The 19,100-nt window shown below is 38.7% G+C and overlaps 1 protein-coding gene across 1 annotated transcript in view; it reads right to left on the reverse strand.

Annotated features, from left to right (window-relative positions):
- LOC129003700 (probable E3 ubiquitin-protein ligase HERC1) overlaps positions 1-19,100 on the reverse strand; it is a 133,944-nt gene that overhangs the window by 84,782 nt on the left and 30,062 nt on the right. Inside the window, exons 18-32 of the mRNA XM_054431998.1 lie at positions 18,576-18,743; positions 18,216-18,422; positions 17,671-17,799; positions 15,405-15,582; positions 15,123-15,262; positions 14,267-14,402; positions 9,216-9,369; positions 8,287-8,421; positions 6,915-7,104; positions 5,487-5,679; positions 2,938-3,051; positions 2,487-2,580; positions 1,734-1,904; positions 848-980; positions 38-202 (exon numbers count right to left, since the gene is read on the reverse strand). Of these exons, the coding sequence (XP_054287973.1) occupies positions 38-202; positions 848-980; positions 1,734-1,904; positions 2,487-2,580; positions 2,938-3,051; positions 5,487-5,679; positions 6,915-7,104; positions 8,287-8,421; positions 9,216-9,369; positions 14,267-14,402; positions 15,123-15,262; positions 15,405-15,582; positions 17,671-17,799; positions 18,216-18,422; positions 18,576-18,743 (2,307 nt within the window). The remainder of the gene's footprint in view (positions 1-37; positions 203-847; positions 981-1,733; positions 1,905-2,486; positions 2,581-2,937; positions 3,052-5,486; positions 5,680-6,914; positions 7,105-8,286; positions 8,422-9,215; positions 9,370-14,266; positions 14,403-15,122; positions 15,263-15,404; positions 15,583-17,670; positions 17,800-18,215; positions 18,423-18,575; positions 18,744-19,100) is intronic.

Consider the following 19,100-nt stretch of genomic DNA (forward strand, 5'->3'; position numbering starts at 1 on the left):
ATAATCAAGATTGTTAGCCAAAAACACAGACTCCTACCAGAGTAAATAGCAGTTGTTCCAAGGCTGTAGCCCCTACCACCAGGTGTGTGGATCAATGTATGGCCTGACTCTATACAGCAACACAATGTCTTCTCTGGGTCAAAGCCAGTGTCCAAGATGGCTGTGTTGTCTTCCTCCACTTCACACTCAATCACGGTCTCACCTGGAAACAGACGGTGTATCAGTTATAAAGAGTATATGCTAAAAAATCATCTAGAATGACAGTCGTGCTTAAAAAAAAATAAATAATATTTTATGCCTACAATGTAAGTTTCTCCTCTTTCTTTTAGGTTAGTTCAAGTGTATTGCTAGCCAAGCGATGATTATTAGTTCTAGCGCCTTAGACTTGGATTTGTACTTGACTAAATAAAGAAGTTTTGAATTGACTTGGCCATCGGTGCTAGAGGGACTGATTTGATTCCAAACATAAACTAAAAAGTTTACGGGTTTAAAGAGCTTTCTCAAAAAATAATTTCAGTTTCTTTCCTAAGGCCAATGGCGTGGACAATAACAAAAACTGGCATATGCAGTGACATATTTTTAGCTTATTATGTGAAAGCAAATGACTGCAAAATACAATGAGGTATTGTTAAGCTTATTTTTTGCAAGCAAATGTGGTAATTTGTGTGGCTATACTCAATACCTCATGGATTATCTACTGGGAAAAAAAAAGACTCCTTTCTCTATCATCAATCCTAGACTTTTTTACACAAACTAGTTTCAAGTCTACAGACCCATTAAAACAAATCAGTTTTAAAAATATCACAAGATGTGTATATTTAACTTAGGATTGGGCAGGGTTGTGTACCAAGCATGGAGCTGGTGACTCGCTCCAGCTGTTTGTCCAGCTCAGCCTCCCGGATCAACGCTTGCTTCTCAGCCACAGCCTGAGGGATCTCCCACATGTTAGCTCCTAGATGGCAGAACAGCTCACGGACAATCTGTGCAAACACATGTACATTACAGTACACAGATAGTTTGGTCAATGAACGTTCTATAGTTAAATCAAGTGACACAAATATGTTGGCAATGACGAATGGACAGGTGGGCCAATAGAAATGCTAAAACCTTTTAATTTCAGAACGACATGCAGGGTTGTGTATAATCTTGTACAGGGATTCATTAGTGGGTTTTTAAAAGAAACCCATAGGCACTAGGGAAAACATAAGGAAATCGACAGACTAATAGGATGATTCAGGAAACCAATTGATGCAATGGTAGCAGATAAAATAACCCTTTGCAGAACAGAACTAAGGAAATCAGTTTTATAACTGCCTACTAGGGATTTTGCGCAAATTAAAATAATATTGGATTATAATTTCAACATCTCTTCTCCTACAGGAGATATGGAGAAGAGTAAATAGCCCGCTTTATGGTATTTCATGGTTCAAAAAGGTTGTCAAAAAAGTTGCGTTTGATTGCAAAAAAAATATTGGAAAATAATTCAAATAAAGTTACAGCAATCTGTTAAGCATTAGTCTGTGTAATGAAAGTATGTACATTTTGAATGATAATGAGTTTGTATGATATACAACCAATGTATATTGACAGTAAAAATTTAAATTTTACCTTTAAAAAATAATAGTTTGCAATAAATTTGACATGTGAAATACTGCAACAGAGTAGGTTAATTTATCCTCAACGCTGTGAGCCTGTAGCAATATTTGTTGTATTTTAATCACCCTACCCATTACCTGTTGACGAAACTCCGAGTCCATGTGTCGCCGAGGCAGTACGGAGGTAAGCAGTTGCAGAGCTAGCAAGCGGGGGGCTAGAGCCTCCACACGGGGCATGTGAGCGGGGCCTACCCCCACCACCTCCAACAGTGAGTGTGTCCACGTGTATGACGCCAGCAGCCACGATACCTACAGGTTTATATAAGGGACGTATACATATGTTAGTCTAATTAAATATCTTAATCAGTCGAAAGAAGAAATCATATAGAACACCCCATCTTAACTGACCCTAGGCCCAGGTTTTTTAGGCCAAGGTCTGGATATAAAAGTCTTTTACAAAAATCAAATTTGTAAAGTGTAAAATACTGCACTAATAAGCATATAATCAATATCTGATTTTCATAGTTGTTTTTCTGCTTTCTATTTTATTTTGTAAGTTTCACTTCAGAATGGAACTTTTTATATTCCTAGGAAAGGTCAGTTAAACCATCAGTCTATAAACCAACCTCTGCGGGGCAGAGGCAGTAAATCCGAGTGGGGGTTGATCCAGAGTCAGTTAAAATAGTGAATTTACTGTAATCAAAGGTGATCCTTTATTACTTCTAAAATATACATTAAAATAAATTGAAAATAATACTGAGAAAATGCACAAAGCAAATAGATTTTTTTTAATGAAGTACTCATAAGTAACTTACTACATTATGAATGTAGTACAAAAGATTATGAGAATGTAAGTAGATTGTTCATAAAATATGACAGACGACATAATACCTTTGAGTTGCTACTGAGACACTGCAGGATGAATGACAGCAAATCTCCCAGACTGTGTTCAATCCATCGTACTTCACTGCCTGACAGACACAACCTGTAGAAAATGAAATGAATCAACGAGGTAATGTACACTGTACTCTACAAATCCAGCAGATCCTCAATAATTAAAACTTGTTGGTTTATTAAACTTGATGATAGGCTTTCGCGGTCATTGTACACTGCTGAATGTTGGTCTTCTGGAGGTGACCTCATTGTTGAACTGGTGAATATACTGGATATTGGCTGAAGTTTCGAATGCGTTGCAGCGATCCAACTGCAAGGTCAGCAAATATTTTGTCAGTTCAACAACGTGGTCGTCTTCAGAAGAGAGAGACTCAACATATTAATTTTTTAAATAAATAATCAAAGTTTTCATTATACAACTAATTACCATACTATAGCAGAGGCTTACGTGGTGTCTTCCGCTTTAGTTGGCTGTGTCAAGGACAGAAGGGAGTCCAGATGAGAATGGAGAACTTGCATCACACTTTCTAAAACTGTCTCTTCTAGTTGCTCCGAATATAAACTGTGAGAAACAAGGAAACATGATATAAATAGTTTTTCCTTGAAGTTGGGATTACACCCGTCAGATCAATTACAATAAGACTCAACAAGCTCAAACTGTATAACATGTGTGGAAACAACTTCTAACAGACCGTTTTTTTTTTTTGGAAAGACAAAACTTAGTTGTAGGGAGGTAAAAGAGATTGGTATCCACAAACTTTACAGCTGTGTTGCAGGAGTGAAGAAAAGAGGTTCTTTGATAGACTTTGTGAATGGCATTGGTGTGGTAAAGTTATGCTCAAACCAATCTTTCTAACCTAAACTGTCCATCACTAAAGCCATCACCAAGGCTAGTCTATTGCAGTATAATAGTCATAGTCATAGTCATAGTCATAGCCATAAGCCATATAATCTTTATTCAGGAGTACAACATGTTGCACCAGAATGGGGTTATACAATTAAATTATATTGTTAAAACTAACCATAACTTATATAAAAAGGCTAAACAAAAATACAAAAGCTTATAACTTACAAATTTACAACACATCCAACCAAAAAATTCATCTAGGGAATAAATGGGCTTGGATAACATAAAAGTTTTTAGCTGTTTTTTAAATTTATTTTTGTCTGTTATTTGTAAAATATTATCTGGTAGAAGGTTATAAAATTTAATCCCAGCATATGAAGGTTTATTTTCAAAGAATTTTAAATTGTGATTTGAAAAACTGTTTTTGTGTCTGTGCCTTGTCCCATAGCTGTGGCATGAACCCAAGGTCTCAAATTTTGGTAAATTATTCTTTACAAACAAGATCAAATCAAATGGAATGAAGCAGTAAATAATGCTATGGTATAAACTACATGAACAAGCCAGTAGTGACAACAGTATGGTGTATGCAAAGTGGCGTAACAGAAGGGCCCGCAAGGCCCGCAATGCGGGGGGGCCCGGGAGCTGAGTGGGGCCGAAAAATTGGAGTTCATTTCTTATTTAAATGTACATCAATCATTCAATAATTGTATTGAAAAAGTAATAACATTGATGTTATTAATAATATGTTGTTATAAGTTATAGTTTAATTTCGTTAGGCCTCTTCAGAGATAACGAACTAGGGTAAAAAATTTAACGTGTTATAACGTCGGTCTTTGATTATTATGCAATCTTACTTTCGTCACCGAGAAATATTTTACTTCTCGGTGATTTCGTACACTGTTTATGTCGTCTGCTCCTCTGCAATCATTTTGTTACTTATACTTTTGAGCCTGGAGTCGTGAACGTTGGCTGGGTCTTTTAATATTGTATTATTTGAAATTTTAGTTTTGTCCTAATCTTGATTGTATTTTGTTAAATATACAATATACTGCTACTCTACTGACTGTGTTTGTTAGCCCATATCTTATTTTACCTCACAATTAACAACCAATACTAAAGACATTAGTTTTAAGATAAACGCTTGAAATCCATACAAATCCTGTGATAAAAGTACGTCAATCTATTAAATTAATCAGTTTTTAGTGTAAGAGTTAATTAAAACCAAAGATTAAACTAACCTAAAAAATTAATGCTTTAATTCTTTACTTTAAAATGGCGACCATACCAATGTAGGTATTTTAAGCCAAGAATTAATGGAAATGAGTGTAGGATGAGTGGCGCTTTTGTTTTATTACTCTGAGGTGGCGCAACCTTTTAGTTTTTAAAGGGACTAAGGCCGACATTCCTTAGACACAGCTGTTAATCAATAGCCAATTCAGCCAAAGGCAACTAAGGGGCCTAAGGGAGTTAATAGGGAAATTCTAACCACATTTTTGCATTGTAATTAACGAATTAGTCTAATTATCAGGTTAATAAAAATGGATAACATTTGTGATAAATTAAATGAAAAATGTTTAACCTCTTTGAAATAAACATTCTGATACACGGATGGAAAATAAGGTTTTTTTATTTGATTTCAAAACTATTTACAAACACTGATATTGATATAATGATGTAGTGATGTAACATTTTTATCAAACCACGACTGAAATACTTAACACACCTTTTTATGGAACATAATCCATAATTTAATATTTGTTTCATAATTTATTTACCACTCTTTTTATGATTAATCTGTTTGATCATTGTATCGGTGGCCCAAAAATAACTCTGGGGGGAGGGGGAGGGCGTTTTATTATGTTGTATTGGTGGTCTAAAAATAACTCATGAGAAGGGGGCCCAAAAAATAAGTTTGCAGGGGGGCCCGTAAAAATTTGTTACGCCACTGTGTATGCAGCTGATCTTGAACCAACATTGTTTGGCTATCACCGACCAATCCGAGACGTTACTACTACGCTACATGTATTTTGGTGACATTGTCTCAAATTATTGTAAATTTTCTTAAAAGGGATGGAATTAAGTTTCCAACACTATAAATTAAATAGTATTGAAACATAACAACTATGAAATTTGAAAGATTGTCAACTCACACACACGAGACGGCCAATATGTGGAGAAGTTGGGTGAAAACCTGGACCAGTGTGGACTCTTTGTGTGATCTATGCAGAATACAGTCCTGTATGACAGACAGTAGGCCACAGGACACAGCATGGGAGATGTCTTGAGGACTGTACTTGACACTGAGCGTGAACACTGTCAACATCTGTAGCTGCTCCTGGTTATCTGTAACACCATCATGTGACCTATAGATATTTGGCTCAGCTGAATATGTTCATTTCAATCTTGCAGTAAAGTAGATTGTGGCACAACATGTAACTGCCTCGAGTGGTTAGTTGTTTGAGATTCCATCAAACACTCAACACATGGGCCACTGAAACACGGTCTGTAGGAATTGCGGTAGATCAAAGGAAACAGCCGATCACCTGATCTTTGACTGCTAACAGCTCTCTGAGGTCAAAAGGACAACTCTTGGCAATTTGGTAAGAGGCAGTTACCTTCCGGACGAGGAACTGATTGGTAGACCATAGGCGTACATCAGATGCTTGAATCTTTAGGGTCTATCAATAAAACAACTTTTTGGGATGTGCAACAATTTGACTATTCGGATGAAGTGCTTTATGGTTTTGGCATGCCCTCGTCCAATAACAATCAACACTCAACACAGTCCAGTTGAACAACCTCGCAGTTGATGAAAAATTACTGTTGTTTCAGGAATGGTCAGAATTCTAGGGATTTTCTCAATGTTCCAAAAGCTTTTTGACAGAAACTGCAAAAGTAGGTGGAATGATTAGTCTATTTTTAAAACTGTCAACCATATGACATTGTTTTCACGTTTGGGTAAATTGGAATAACTATTTTAAATGTAAATAGGAAATAATCAGTCTTGTAGGTCTCAAACAATAGAATACAGTCAATGAGTACTGTAAACTGTCTTACACGTTTTTGAACTGTCAGGTTTATAGCCAGGATATTATAATACAGGTGAGGAATATGGCTTCCACGGCTTACCCCTTGTTTTAGCTCTCTGGAGGTGGGGTTATTTTAGTCACTTAATGCTGACACACTATTCATATTCACCTTTTCTTTCCTTTTTGTGGCTGGCTAAGAAAGCCATAAAAAAAATCAAACAATAAATGACAACACGCAATATTGCATGGATCTTTTGATTAAATTTTTTATGCAATTTTTATGAATTTTCTATAAAAAAAAAAAAAAAAAAAAAAAAAACTTACATGTCTCTGAAAAGAAAATGTTTATAGAATAATAATGTGCCTAGTTTAGCTTGCAAATTTTGTAGAATACACTTACAAACACAAAGCTCAAGTCAAAACACCAATCCTTTCTCTTACCAGAAGAAATCATCAATGGACTCTTTCCCCATCCAGCTCAATTTACATACATAGTACTGTACAAAAAGGAGTTTTTCCTGTTACTGCCTCGTTGTAATTGGCACTTACAGTGGTCCAGCCTGGTGAAGCGATGTCGCAGAGAGGCCACCAGTATTGAGTATATACGGTGAGCCACTTCAGTGATATGTGTCTGAGATGTCGTTGGAGCTGTACGTACATTGTCCAGGTAATGACTCAGCTGATTGACTAACACTTCTTCACATAGTCCAAAACAACCACAGATCAGCTGTTCATACAACTGTAACATGATATAGAAATCACTAATTTAATAACAAATATTAGGGGTCTGCGGTGCAGACAATTTAAGGTCAGCATGGTATACAATGGTTGTACCATGGTTCTCGGTACAAAATCAGTACATTACTGCTACAATATTTCAGTGGCTAACAGAATTATTGCCGTTTTTTACAATACAATATTCTTTATTGTGCATTCATCAAGAATTTACAAATAGGGTAGATACAATAGTAAATTGAACATGTTAATTTACAAAATGTTCATAAAATTCCTTTAATGAGTAGAACGGTGTTGCGATCAGCCACTTTTTTAACTCCTGGTGTAGTTTGTTGGCAGTCAGGTCTCTCAGGTAGTCAGTTAGATGGTTTCTTCTCAGGATTGTATTCAAATCGTTACAATTGAGGTTTTACCATACAATGTAAACACTGTACTGTTAAGTATTGTAGCATGCTACTTTAATTGTGTTTTAATGAGATCTAATCCCCACCTATATTGACCGATGCTGGTTCTGAACCTCGACTTAACAAAATTCCTGAAAACCTAATCTCTAATATAACGAACCTCATTTTAACGAAATCCTTGATATAACAAATATTCAGTTCGGTCCCTTCAGATTCGCTATACCAAGGTTGGACTGTAATTGCAAATGTTCTACAATTTCTACAATAATCCTGTTCCGATTATAAAGTAATAGCGAGTTATTAAAAGTATTATAGCAAGAAGTTTATATCTGAACTTAATACACCTTTATTCCATGTTAAGAGAATAACAGATGGGATTATGACAAATGAGACACTCCTTCCTGAAGAGAATGTTTGATCTATGCTGAAGAAGACTGTGAAATTATCCGAGCACAATGCTAAACGAACCGATGGCGGTAATTAGGCTAGAACCATACCATAACGACCATTTCGGGGCACCACAGATCCCAAAAAATAGACATACTACATTATCTACCATCATAGATTAAACATACTCTTAGTAGATTTGTCATCCTTATGGATCAACTGAAGACAATTTTATTGTTAGTTCTGTTCGGTGCAACTAGGATGGCGTTTACAGTTTCTTTCTTGTTATTTCAGTTTTTTAAAGCTTTGTTTAACCAAATAAAATAATCTAATCATAAACAATAACTTGTCCCCTAGTTATATAAAAAACAGTAAAAACAAAAATGAGTACTTACACAACTTAAAAGGACTGGTTTTTCTTCCTTAATCTTTTTTTCATCAGCCTCACTTTCTTTTAACTCCTCCTTATTAAATGAGTCTTCGAGAGTTTTCATCAGTTCTAAAATCTGATGAAGGGCCAAAAGCCTCATCTAAAAATAAAAAATAGAACCATGTAGGCCCTACTTAGTAATATATATGTTTAATAATGTACCAACAGTATTCCTATGATTGCTTTGATATTGTTTTAGCAAATTTCCTCTATAGGGAAGAAGCTATTAACTTAGGTGACACAGTACTACCTAGACTCTGGTCCGTTTACTTTTTTGTTTTGATCATCCAGGAGGACATATTGTAGCATTCCTTCAATTTTTTATATATGTGTGAATGTGATAGATCGAGCAAATGTAGTCTGATTGAACCAGCAAGATTGAATCATGGGATCAGTGTGTTATAGAATTTTAAATTTTGCAAAAATTGGTAATTTAAATATTTAACCTTAAAACAAAAAAGTGTTCATATTTTTACAGTTATTGTTTAGATCTATATAAAAACATTTAGTATATTAAACAATTGCTTTATGACATTTTGTTACTGAAATATTCAATTGCTTACTTAATATAATACATTACAGTGTATGAGGGATTTAATTGTTGTAGTTTTATAAAATATGGAAATAGTTTAATAACATTTGGATAATTTAGTTATTTTGTAATAAACTATCAACATTTCACTAAACCAAAACTAATTATTTTCTCTGTAGCTGCAAACCTAAGAAACCTACTCACCATCAATAATAATATTATTATTTCTTTTTCTTTTTGATTAAATCAAAAATAAACCTGACATGTTTCTAAGGAAATATTTGAGTGTAAAAATGCACTCGGGTGTATGGAACCTTGTTTAGTCTCCAGGTTTGTAGCGGCAATAGTATATTTGTTCATACCTCTGCCCTCATTCGTTGTTGATCCATGGCTGTATACAACAAGACTGGTGACGTCGCAACACCCTTACTGTTGTCTGCTGACTCCTTTCCGTCTGAGGTAACAAACTCAATAGCGTACAAACCCAACTGCCGCAACTCAGTCATGGCTGCTTTCCTAAAGCAAGACGCCAACACATTAGAGTGCATATTTCAAGACAAAGATGATTGAAGAATTAATGAGATGAAAGCTTTGTTTTGTTACTGATTGAGATTAGCTGTTCTTTAGCCACGGTTAACAGTCCCAATGATAAATGATAAAAATAACAGACAACTAATCGGTTACATTGTAACGTGCCTATTTTGAGGGGGGGTCAAACTAGCCTACTCCTATGTCTAGCCTATCCCTAGGCATAGCCTACCAGCCCTAACTAAGGTTATAGGTTAGACGGCTAACCTTAGTTATAACACCACTAGTAACTATAGGCATGATACACTGTTGTGTTTGGTAACAAATAAGTGTAGAACGAGAGTTATTAATACTGTATGAGCGTGACATAAACCTTATGCAGTGTTTTATAGCTTATTGACTCACCAGCGATGTGTTTCGCAAGCTAGGGATCAACCCGGCTTGGTACTTTGAAGAAACTTTCTACACTTAGTAAACCCGCAGATCATGGCCTTAGGCCAATAATCCGTCTCAAAGACGTGAGGAAATGCGGTGTGAGTAATATAAACCGACAACTTGAAGTTAAAACTCATTGTCGTGTGAAACAAACACAACATAACCTACAGTCAACAACAGCAACAAGATCGAGCGACTGACGATTTAGCGGCTGCAGACGACGGTGGCCGGCTAGCTTTTTTTCGGGTTAGCAAACAGCAAGCAAACGTTTCGGATCAGCTGAGCCCCCTACTTTGCTAGAGAGGGGAGCGAGAGGGATGAACCGAGGAACCCTCAGACGGCAAGCAAGAAAGTTAGTTCCTCACCAGCAACTACCACGACAAGTTCGAGTTAGTCCCGACATCGTGATTGGTGAAGCATTAGTTAACTCGCGTGATACTGCAAGTCAAATTGTAAGTCTTATATTTCATTAGATATAAGGTAAACCGAGTTAATTATTGCCAGGGTGTAAAATACTAGTTTTTAAAATCAGTTTTACTAGATTTTATATTTTCACTCTTGTTTAACCAATAGACTTAGGCAAAGTTGACTTGATTACGATGGTGTGTTAAACCCATAACGTAACGAATACAATATTACGAGGCCAGTGTATTTTTAATCCATTTTTAGTAAGCCCAAAACAATTTAATCTCATCATACGAATTTATTAGTAGTAGTCAGTGACTACTAAGATTAGTTGTGCTAGTTGAGCACGTCCCGATCGGCACGCATGGCGTGTTGGTAGTAGTGGCCTTGGGCCTTGTGTTACGATGTTTTATGGTTTCAAACAACGTGTTTGCCATAACGAATTTAGAGATTAATGTAAACCAGAAGTGGATAGTTCGTTTCGGCCTTAGTTACTTTATTAATAGTGGAGTTTGTTTGCTTCGTTGGAATGGCCTCCAACTTTAGCTATTTTCGTTTTAAGTAACAAGGCATTTTATATTCAGTCTGTCTGGTGATATAATCTCTGATTATTTAACGATGTTTGGTTAGTGTCATGTGAGATGATCCGTGACTAACCGTTGAATTATTTCATGTTTAACGTTTTTGTGTGTTCTAATATTTTGTGTTATGAGTTTACGACAGGTGATGAGATTGTTTTGGTGCGAATTGGATAGCGTTGTCCTATGGTGTGAAACCATTTGACGTCTGGGACTGGCGAGTCGGCGTGGACTCAGCGTGTCTTCGGCAGCTGTGGTAGTGTGTTGAACCTACCTTTGGTGACGACCATGGTACTCACGACGCTTCAGCAGCTGTGGTAGCGTGTTAAACCTACCTGGAGTGATGACCAACTCACGACGCTGGAACCATCGACTCGTTAGCGGACGGAAGATTGACGTAGAGCAGTCAGCTAGCTTACTACGATTCTCGAACGGCTGGGGTTGTGTGATAAACCAACCAGAGGAACTCACATCACGCTGTTGGCCAGCTTCGGTGTTCTTCGATTGATTATCCAGCGGCAGTGGTTGCGTGATAAACCAACCATTGCAACGGAGAACAACGGTCAGCGAGACAACCGGGGCTTGGTCAACGTGTACCCAACGAGTGTTGAACCGTTGTGGTGGATCTTGGCGTGGTGTAAACCCAAGAAGAAGCTCGCATCGGGGGTGGCACTCAACAACGATGAACGGACGGCCATCACGGGACTCACTGCGGCGGACGGGGCAGTGACATGGGACCGTGTGATAAACCGGATCCCCGAGGACTACCTGCGGAAGGGCGCAAGTAGCTCGCATCGGGGGTGGCACTCAACAACGATGAACGGACGGCCATCACGGGACTCACTGCGGCGGACGGGGCAGTGACACGGGACCGTGTGATGAACCGGATCCCCGATGACTACATGCGAAGGGTGCAAGTAGCTCGCATCGGGGGTGGCAAACGACAACTACGAACGGACGGCCACCACGCAGCTCACTGCGGCGGTCGGGGCAGTGACACTTGTCCGTGTGAGAAACCGGACACTCAGGACGTCAGCGACGAAAACGTACGAGTAGGCTCCCCGGCTGTAGTACCGATATAGGGCGCGCGGGCTGGAAAACCCAGGCCGCGGTGAAGACCAGGTGAGGATGGCAGAGCCCCAGCCTACGACGACGAGTGGGGGGGTGGAACGCACCTCAGCCTGTAGCCGTGGTCGACGGGTAAGCTCGAACCCTATGCTACAGTGGCGGGTTGAGTCGGCTAAGCTCAAGGTACCGCGACATCACGAGTCTGTGTGCAGAACCAGACAGACACCCAGGACGGCGGCGGAGACCGACGGGGACGAGGACTACCGGCTGTAGTCTCGATTGGGGCACGATGGACGCCCAGCCTGCAGTGAAGGCGTAGTAGCTGCGACGTTAGGTGGGTGATCCGAACCCCGACTACAGCGGCAGGTGGAGCTCCCCAGGTACCGCTACAACGCTGGGATCTGTGTGTGGAACCAGATTCTCCTGGGACGATTCGGGGATGACGACTAACGACAATGGAAGGTCATCACGTCTCACTGCGGTGGAAGGGGCAGTGACAGGGGTCCGGGCGGTGAGCCGGATTCCCATACGACGACGACAACGACAGGGGTCCGTGCGATGAGCCGGATCCCCACGATACGACAACATCGACGAAGTGTCCCTGCAACGAGCAGGACACTCATACGACGGCGACAACGACAGGGGTCCGTGCGATGAGCCGGATTCCCATACGACGACAAGCACGAGCAACAGGCAGGGGACCAATGCCCCCACGTAGTACGTCACATCTATGGCGCCCGAACAAACGACGGCAACGATAGGTATTCCTGCAACGAGCAGGATACCTATACGACGGCAGAGACAGGGGTCCGTGCGATGAGCCGGATTCCCATACGACAGCACCGACAGGGATCTGTGTGAGAAACCAGATGCCCAGACGACAGCGGCGACGGATGGGAAGTATGACCCGAGTCTGCGGTAGCATCGACGGTGGTCACAACAGACCCAGCCTGCAACGACGGCCAGGTGAGGCCGGATGAGCCCCAGCCTACTACGACGAGTGGGGGGGGGGGGCGGAATGAGCCTCAGCCTGCGGCTGTGATGACGGGAGGGCGACAGTGGACCCCAGGCTACAACGGCAGACGGAGTCAACCCATACTTGGTGTGCAGAACCCAAGTGCCTGGCTGGATGTCGTGTGCTGAACACGAAAACGATTTCGGGGGTGGCGACTAGCTTCCATGGAAGGCCACCACGTCTCACTGCGGTGGAAGGGGCAGTGACCGGTCCGTGAGGATTAATCCGGACTACGGCGACATCTGTGTGATGGACCAGATGCTCGAGATCTCCGACGCGGTAAACCTCAGCCAAGGCGACGGCACGGCTGAGTGTGAAGGTAACATCTTGTCGCGAACCCTGGAAGGCCAACCCAAATCTCCGTACTGAGGCCTATCCGGAAACTAAATGTGCTGTATAGCACGTGGTACTTGAACCTGGCATGTAAACTAGTGTTATATGTTTCAGTGTGGGAAAAGTACGTCACAACATCTTTTAACCTATGAACCTAAATCGAACGGTCAGTCGGTTACTTTATTTGGACGGCAAATATTAATTTCTGGTTATTTTTTGTTGTTGTTATATAGACTTGTTAATTTTAAATTTGTTGATCGATAGTATACTCTGTTCATAAAATCAAAATGTCATAAAATGGCAATGTCACAGTACTGTATATTACGACATCAATAACCTCTATGGTTAGGCAATGTCACAGTATAGTGTATATTGTGTCATCAATAACCTTTATGGTTATGCAATGTCACAGTGTATGCCTTAGAACTAGAAGTTAAGGAAAGGCTAAAGATTAGCCTAGGTACGCACATAAAACACATAACACAACACAGAAAACTTAATATTTCGTCCCAGTTGGGGACTTCACCAGAAGGGAGAAGAAAGAAGACTGGTAGTTAAAGTTCAATTCAAACTCAAACTTTATCTGGACTTTGTCTACCAGGTAAGGTAGCTGATCCCTATCCTTGTACACAGTATATGCCTTATAACTCTATTCGAACAACAACAACAATTTTATTCTCGAATCCGAATCTTTTCTTAAAATTCGGTGGATTCGAGATCCGAGATTCGGATACGACACATCCCTACTATCCACTCTTTATAACAATAATAGTGAATTATTAATGAAGATTACAGAATATGAAAAATACATTCTCAACCCAAAGACAAAAGTCTTGTCCTGAATGGCTTGCATCCTTTTTGTCCAAAACAAAAAAACATTAAATAGATGTCTTCATTAAATACTATTCAAAACCAAATACAAAACCAATAATTAGCATAAATTGTTTATTTAACGTGACAGCCACCATACCATTTCAACTAGTGTTTAATATGAATTACCGTATAGAGTTGTATGAATAGGAATGACAATAGCCACCAAAATGTAAATTACCCGTGAGTTTCCAACCAAGCTGTGTCAGGAGGTCCCTCCAGTGTTAGCAACAAGAGGCAGTGTTCTATGATACTACGACACTGAGAAGTCACATCTACTTCTAGTAGACATCGCTCCTCTGTATCCCCCTCCATACCTGGACAGAATACAAAAAATCGTCAGTTTGTACTATTCTCTATGACAACTATAAGTTCCCTTTGATAATTCCTCTCTCCACCAATCTCAGGGGAGTAATAAGACTTAACACTGAGTTCTGACAAAATCTGATAGGCTATGTAATTTTTTTTACATCGGTTTGTTTTAAGCGAAATAGCCAAACACTATAAAATGGTTTATAGAAAGGTTGGATGTCTCACTTCTGTTGTCTTAGAGAACAAAATCAAATAATTCTTCAAAGAATTATATCTCACGAATGTGAGAAATACACTAAACTTTCAGATTTATTCCTTTGATTCCAGGGCCACAGTATTGATAACTCCCATTTAAGAATGTTTGTATGAGTTACTGTGAATGCAAATACTTTCAAAGGACAATAATTCCTACAGGTTTCCTGGAATTGATTTTTCTGGAGGTAGAACTCATTTTCCTCGATCACTCTGCAAGGAACACTTACACTTTTAAGTCTCACTCATATCTGTCAGCAATGGTTTAACTACAGGATCGACGTAATTAGGTGTCAAGACTGCTTTACAAAAAAAAAACCATAAAAATCCATCATGAAATTTGCAAAAAATTGTAAATAATTACTCTACTATATACGAGTACCTTGTACCATTGTACTGACAAGTACAAGTTTAAGAGTAGCTGCTACCAAATAAGCAGCCTATAGATTACAGCTATTCTGTATGTAACTCACTGTCGTTCATGGAGCTGTTGGCGTCAAACAGATTGTTGTCTGCATCAAGAGTTCTGACACTGTTGCCAGAGATCACTTTCTGTCGGAGCTGCTGCACAGTCATGTACACCACTTGTAGAACGTCCTCGCGCACCTTACACCTGCAACATTTCTCATAAAAGTCTAAGCCACCTCAACTGCTTTGTCTCTCTGTGACAAACACAGGATATGACATTTTATTTGCAAACTATATTTTTTGTTGATTAAAAACTTGAATACCTACATGAGCAAAATTTCACTTACGAGTTGTACAGATCAATTCCACAGTGTTTAGCAACTGTGAGTAGAAAGAAGTAGCAGGTCATTTCAAGGCGATGTTCGTCCTCAATGGGCATCCAGTCGTTGAGAGCTGCAAACTCTCGGAGGCCTGAGAATAGGAAACCTCCTGCCACCTCGGTTGGTGGAGCCTGCCCACGGCCTTCTGTAGTGGCAAAACAGGACATTTAATTAAATGAGGGAATCATGGCTCTTTAAAATCATAATATTATAAAGTTAGGTGATGTAAACAAAATAAACAATAGAAAACAAAATACCCCCGCCACAACAAACCTGCAGACTATGTGACTTTCCATTTACCTGGCTTGATTTCTACTACAACATTCCCTAAAAATTGTCAGATTTATTTCCTATTTAAATAACATTAATTTTAATGAGTACCTAGGTTTGCTGCAAGGAAGGTACTGAGGTGTGTTTTTTATTGAAATGTTAGCTTAGTACAAAATTAACAAAATTGCCGAATTTGATTATAATTTATCCATAAAAAAGCAAACAACAGTTTATTTACCGTCCATAAAAATAACATGGGAATTTTAAATTTTAAAGTTTTTTTTATTATCTCCGTAACCGTTAGGCATACAACGCTTCAATATACAAAATTATTTATTTTTGAAAGCTCTACAAAGAGCCTGGAAAGAAATGGTGAAATTTTATTTTTTAAGGGTAAAAAATGGGGAAACCCAATTTTTACCCCATAAATTATCCCTCTTTCCCGTAGTCCGATCATGCTGGTTTGCGAACTCTTTTGAATAAACGTAGGTTTACACGTTTCTACCAAATTTCATCAAAACCAGATAATTTTTGCTCGAGTAATCACGCTAACAGACACATATACAGGGTGTTGAAAATGTCTGGAACCAACATTATATCTGGTGAGTGGTTAAAGAAAAACAACTGATATTTTGTGTACGGATATACTATGGTTTTACCTATCTTTTGGTGCCTTATGACATTTTTTACCACTTATAGGGAACGTCCTGTGGAGGATGCAGTAAAAAGTTTTAATGGAAGCCTATGGTAAATGATACATCATTTTAAAGGCCATTTTTTTCTGAGTAAAGAGCTGCAAGTTTCATCTCAAAAGGACCACCCTAGCGAAAATGGCGACTGTTTGAAATTTAAAAAACCCACTTATAGGGAACGTCCTGTGGAGGATGCGGTAAAAGGTTTTAATGGAAGCCTATGGTAAATGATACATCATTTTAAAGGCCATTTTGTTCTGAGTAAGGAGCCGCAAGTTTCATCTCAAAAGGTCCACCCCAGCGAAAATGGCGACTGTTTGAAATTTAAAAACATTGCTATTTAAATGGTCCGTATTTGTTTCCTTTAAATGCTATTAATTACAAGCCAGTTACGAAGTACAGTAGTTTATCACGTGATAAACTGTAAAATGACTGAAAAAAAACATTTAACTAAATTGTTTGTGTTGTTTTACTAAACTTATTTTTAACAGAAATACCAATTAAGCTTTCAATTATTTTCAAAAACTTCAAACAGTCACCATTTTCGCTAGGGAGGACCTTTTGAGATGAAACTTGCGGCTCCTTACTCAGAAAAAAATGGCCTTTAAAATGATGTATCATTTACCATAGGCTTTCATTAAAACTTTTTACTGCATCCTCCACAGGACGTTCCCTATAAGTGGGTTTTTAAATTTCAAACAGTCGCCATTTTTGCTAGGGTGGTCCTTTTGAGATAAAACTTGCGGCTCCTTACTCAGAAAAAAATGGCCTTTAAAATGATGTATCATTTACCATAGGCTTCCATTAAAAATTTTTACTGCATCCTCCACAGGACGTTCCCTATAAGTGGTAAAAAATTTCATAAGGCACCAAAAGATAGGTAAAACCATAGTATATCCGTACACAAAATATCAGTTGTTTTTCTTTAACCATCACCAGATATAATGTTGGTTCCAGACATTTTCAACACCCTGTATATATTATATATATTAAATATATATATATGAATTTGAACGGAGGACGTTTTTGGCCTCTGGGGACATCAAAATGAAAATGAAAATCGGTCACGGGTCCAGGTCTTGATATGAGTAGTACGGTAATAGCTTTTAACCTATATGGGAAATTCGCTAAAGAGAATAAAATGTGTCCTAGTCCTAGGTTATGCAAAATGCTATTCATGACTATATTACTTGTAGAATATTCTAATGAATGTAAAATATTTTAAGAGTGAATTTTGTTTTGTATTACCTTTGCAAACTAGGATTACTCACTGGAAATAGTAGCATTGATGCAAGCCTCTACTACACTGCGTAGATCAGCAGGCAGTTTCTTGAATACCTCCACGTCCATTGTCTCTTCTTTGTTGAGCAAACTGAGGGACAATTTCTTCAATGCTGGCGCTGAAAATAGAGGATCTATTAAAGTTATTAAAGCATGAAGTAAAATTATTAGCCTACAAGATCAAACCTACCATTGTTAGTAAAATATAAACACTACTGTTATTTTATATAGTAATTTAAAATTAAATTCGACATTGTGCATTTTTTGTTGATAGGTAAATGTATCTCAAAGCTAATAAAAATATTTATAACGTTAATAGCACACTCCCAGCATGAAGATGCCATCTTAAATATTATAACATTACGTTATTTGTAACAATCAAGTTGTATCTCTTTTGTAAATGCAGAATAGAGATACAAAGACAAAGGATATATAATTCCTATTGGGTGTGTTGTTGGGACTGAAGTCTTATACTAATTATTTATATTACAGTGAGAAAATGATGTCAGGCTGAAATTCCCATATCTCTACGTACCCAAATCAGATTGTAGGCCTTGTGTCAAACCATGGCAGAATAGCGGACAGTTGAGCCAGTAGGCTGTCTCTCTCTCCTCGAAGGAGAGGGGAGGGCCAACCAGCAGTCCATTGAGACAACGGCCAGCCAAAAGACTACAGGCTCTCTCTAGGTCAACCAGCCACAACCAGCAGTCTGGGCTCATGTCATTGGTGGGTGTGTTGGCCTCTGAAACATGCAGCTTGTAAAATCACTCAACTACCAACCCAAATATCAAGTAACAAAAGGTGAAAAAAAAACAACTTTGTGATGTGTCGATCGGTTGGAAACACAAGGGACTATGAATCTAAGGCATCAAAATCAATGCATTCATGTACGTACCAGAAGAGCTGTTGAGAGGAGTTGGAAGGCAGGCATTGAGTCGGTCCATGTGTCTAACAGTAATTAGCAGCTGTTGAAACAGTGGCTGAACATTGCTGACTGGCAGCAGCAACAGGCAGTGGACTAAATGGAACAGCATAGCACCTGCAGGGGAATCATATACTGCACCTGGAACAACAAATATAATTTAATCACTTATAATTTTTATTGGCCTCAAGAAGAGGAACAGCTAAAACACAAAGTCATCTTTCCTTAAAACACTTTTTCTCTCCGTTAGGTAACCTACATCTACTTCTGGTTGGAAGTTACTGCTCGATATCTCAGACGAAACCCTAACGGTGATTTGCAGAATCTGTATTGATGTGGGTGGAAGTTGTATACTGTATCAACTAGACCAGCACGCCATTTCAATACTAAATTCATTTCATAATTTGTTGCCGTCCTAGTCAATCTGGTGTAAAAAATCCTTTTTGACATCCAATCCGAAGGACCTTATGTGTAGTATTATTTTTATTTTAACTAATT

This window comes from Macrosteles quadrilineatus, unplaced genomic scaffold (genome assembly GCF_028750875.1).
Source record: "Macrosteles quadrilineatus isolate MER2022 unplaced genomic scaffold, UCM_ALF_1.0 Scaffold_9__3_contigs__length_116548681, whole genome shotgun sequence".
Taxonomy (NCBI): Eukaryota; Metazoa; Arthropoda; class Insecta; order Hemiptera; family Cicadellidae; genus Macrosteles; species Macrosteles quadrilineatus.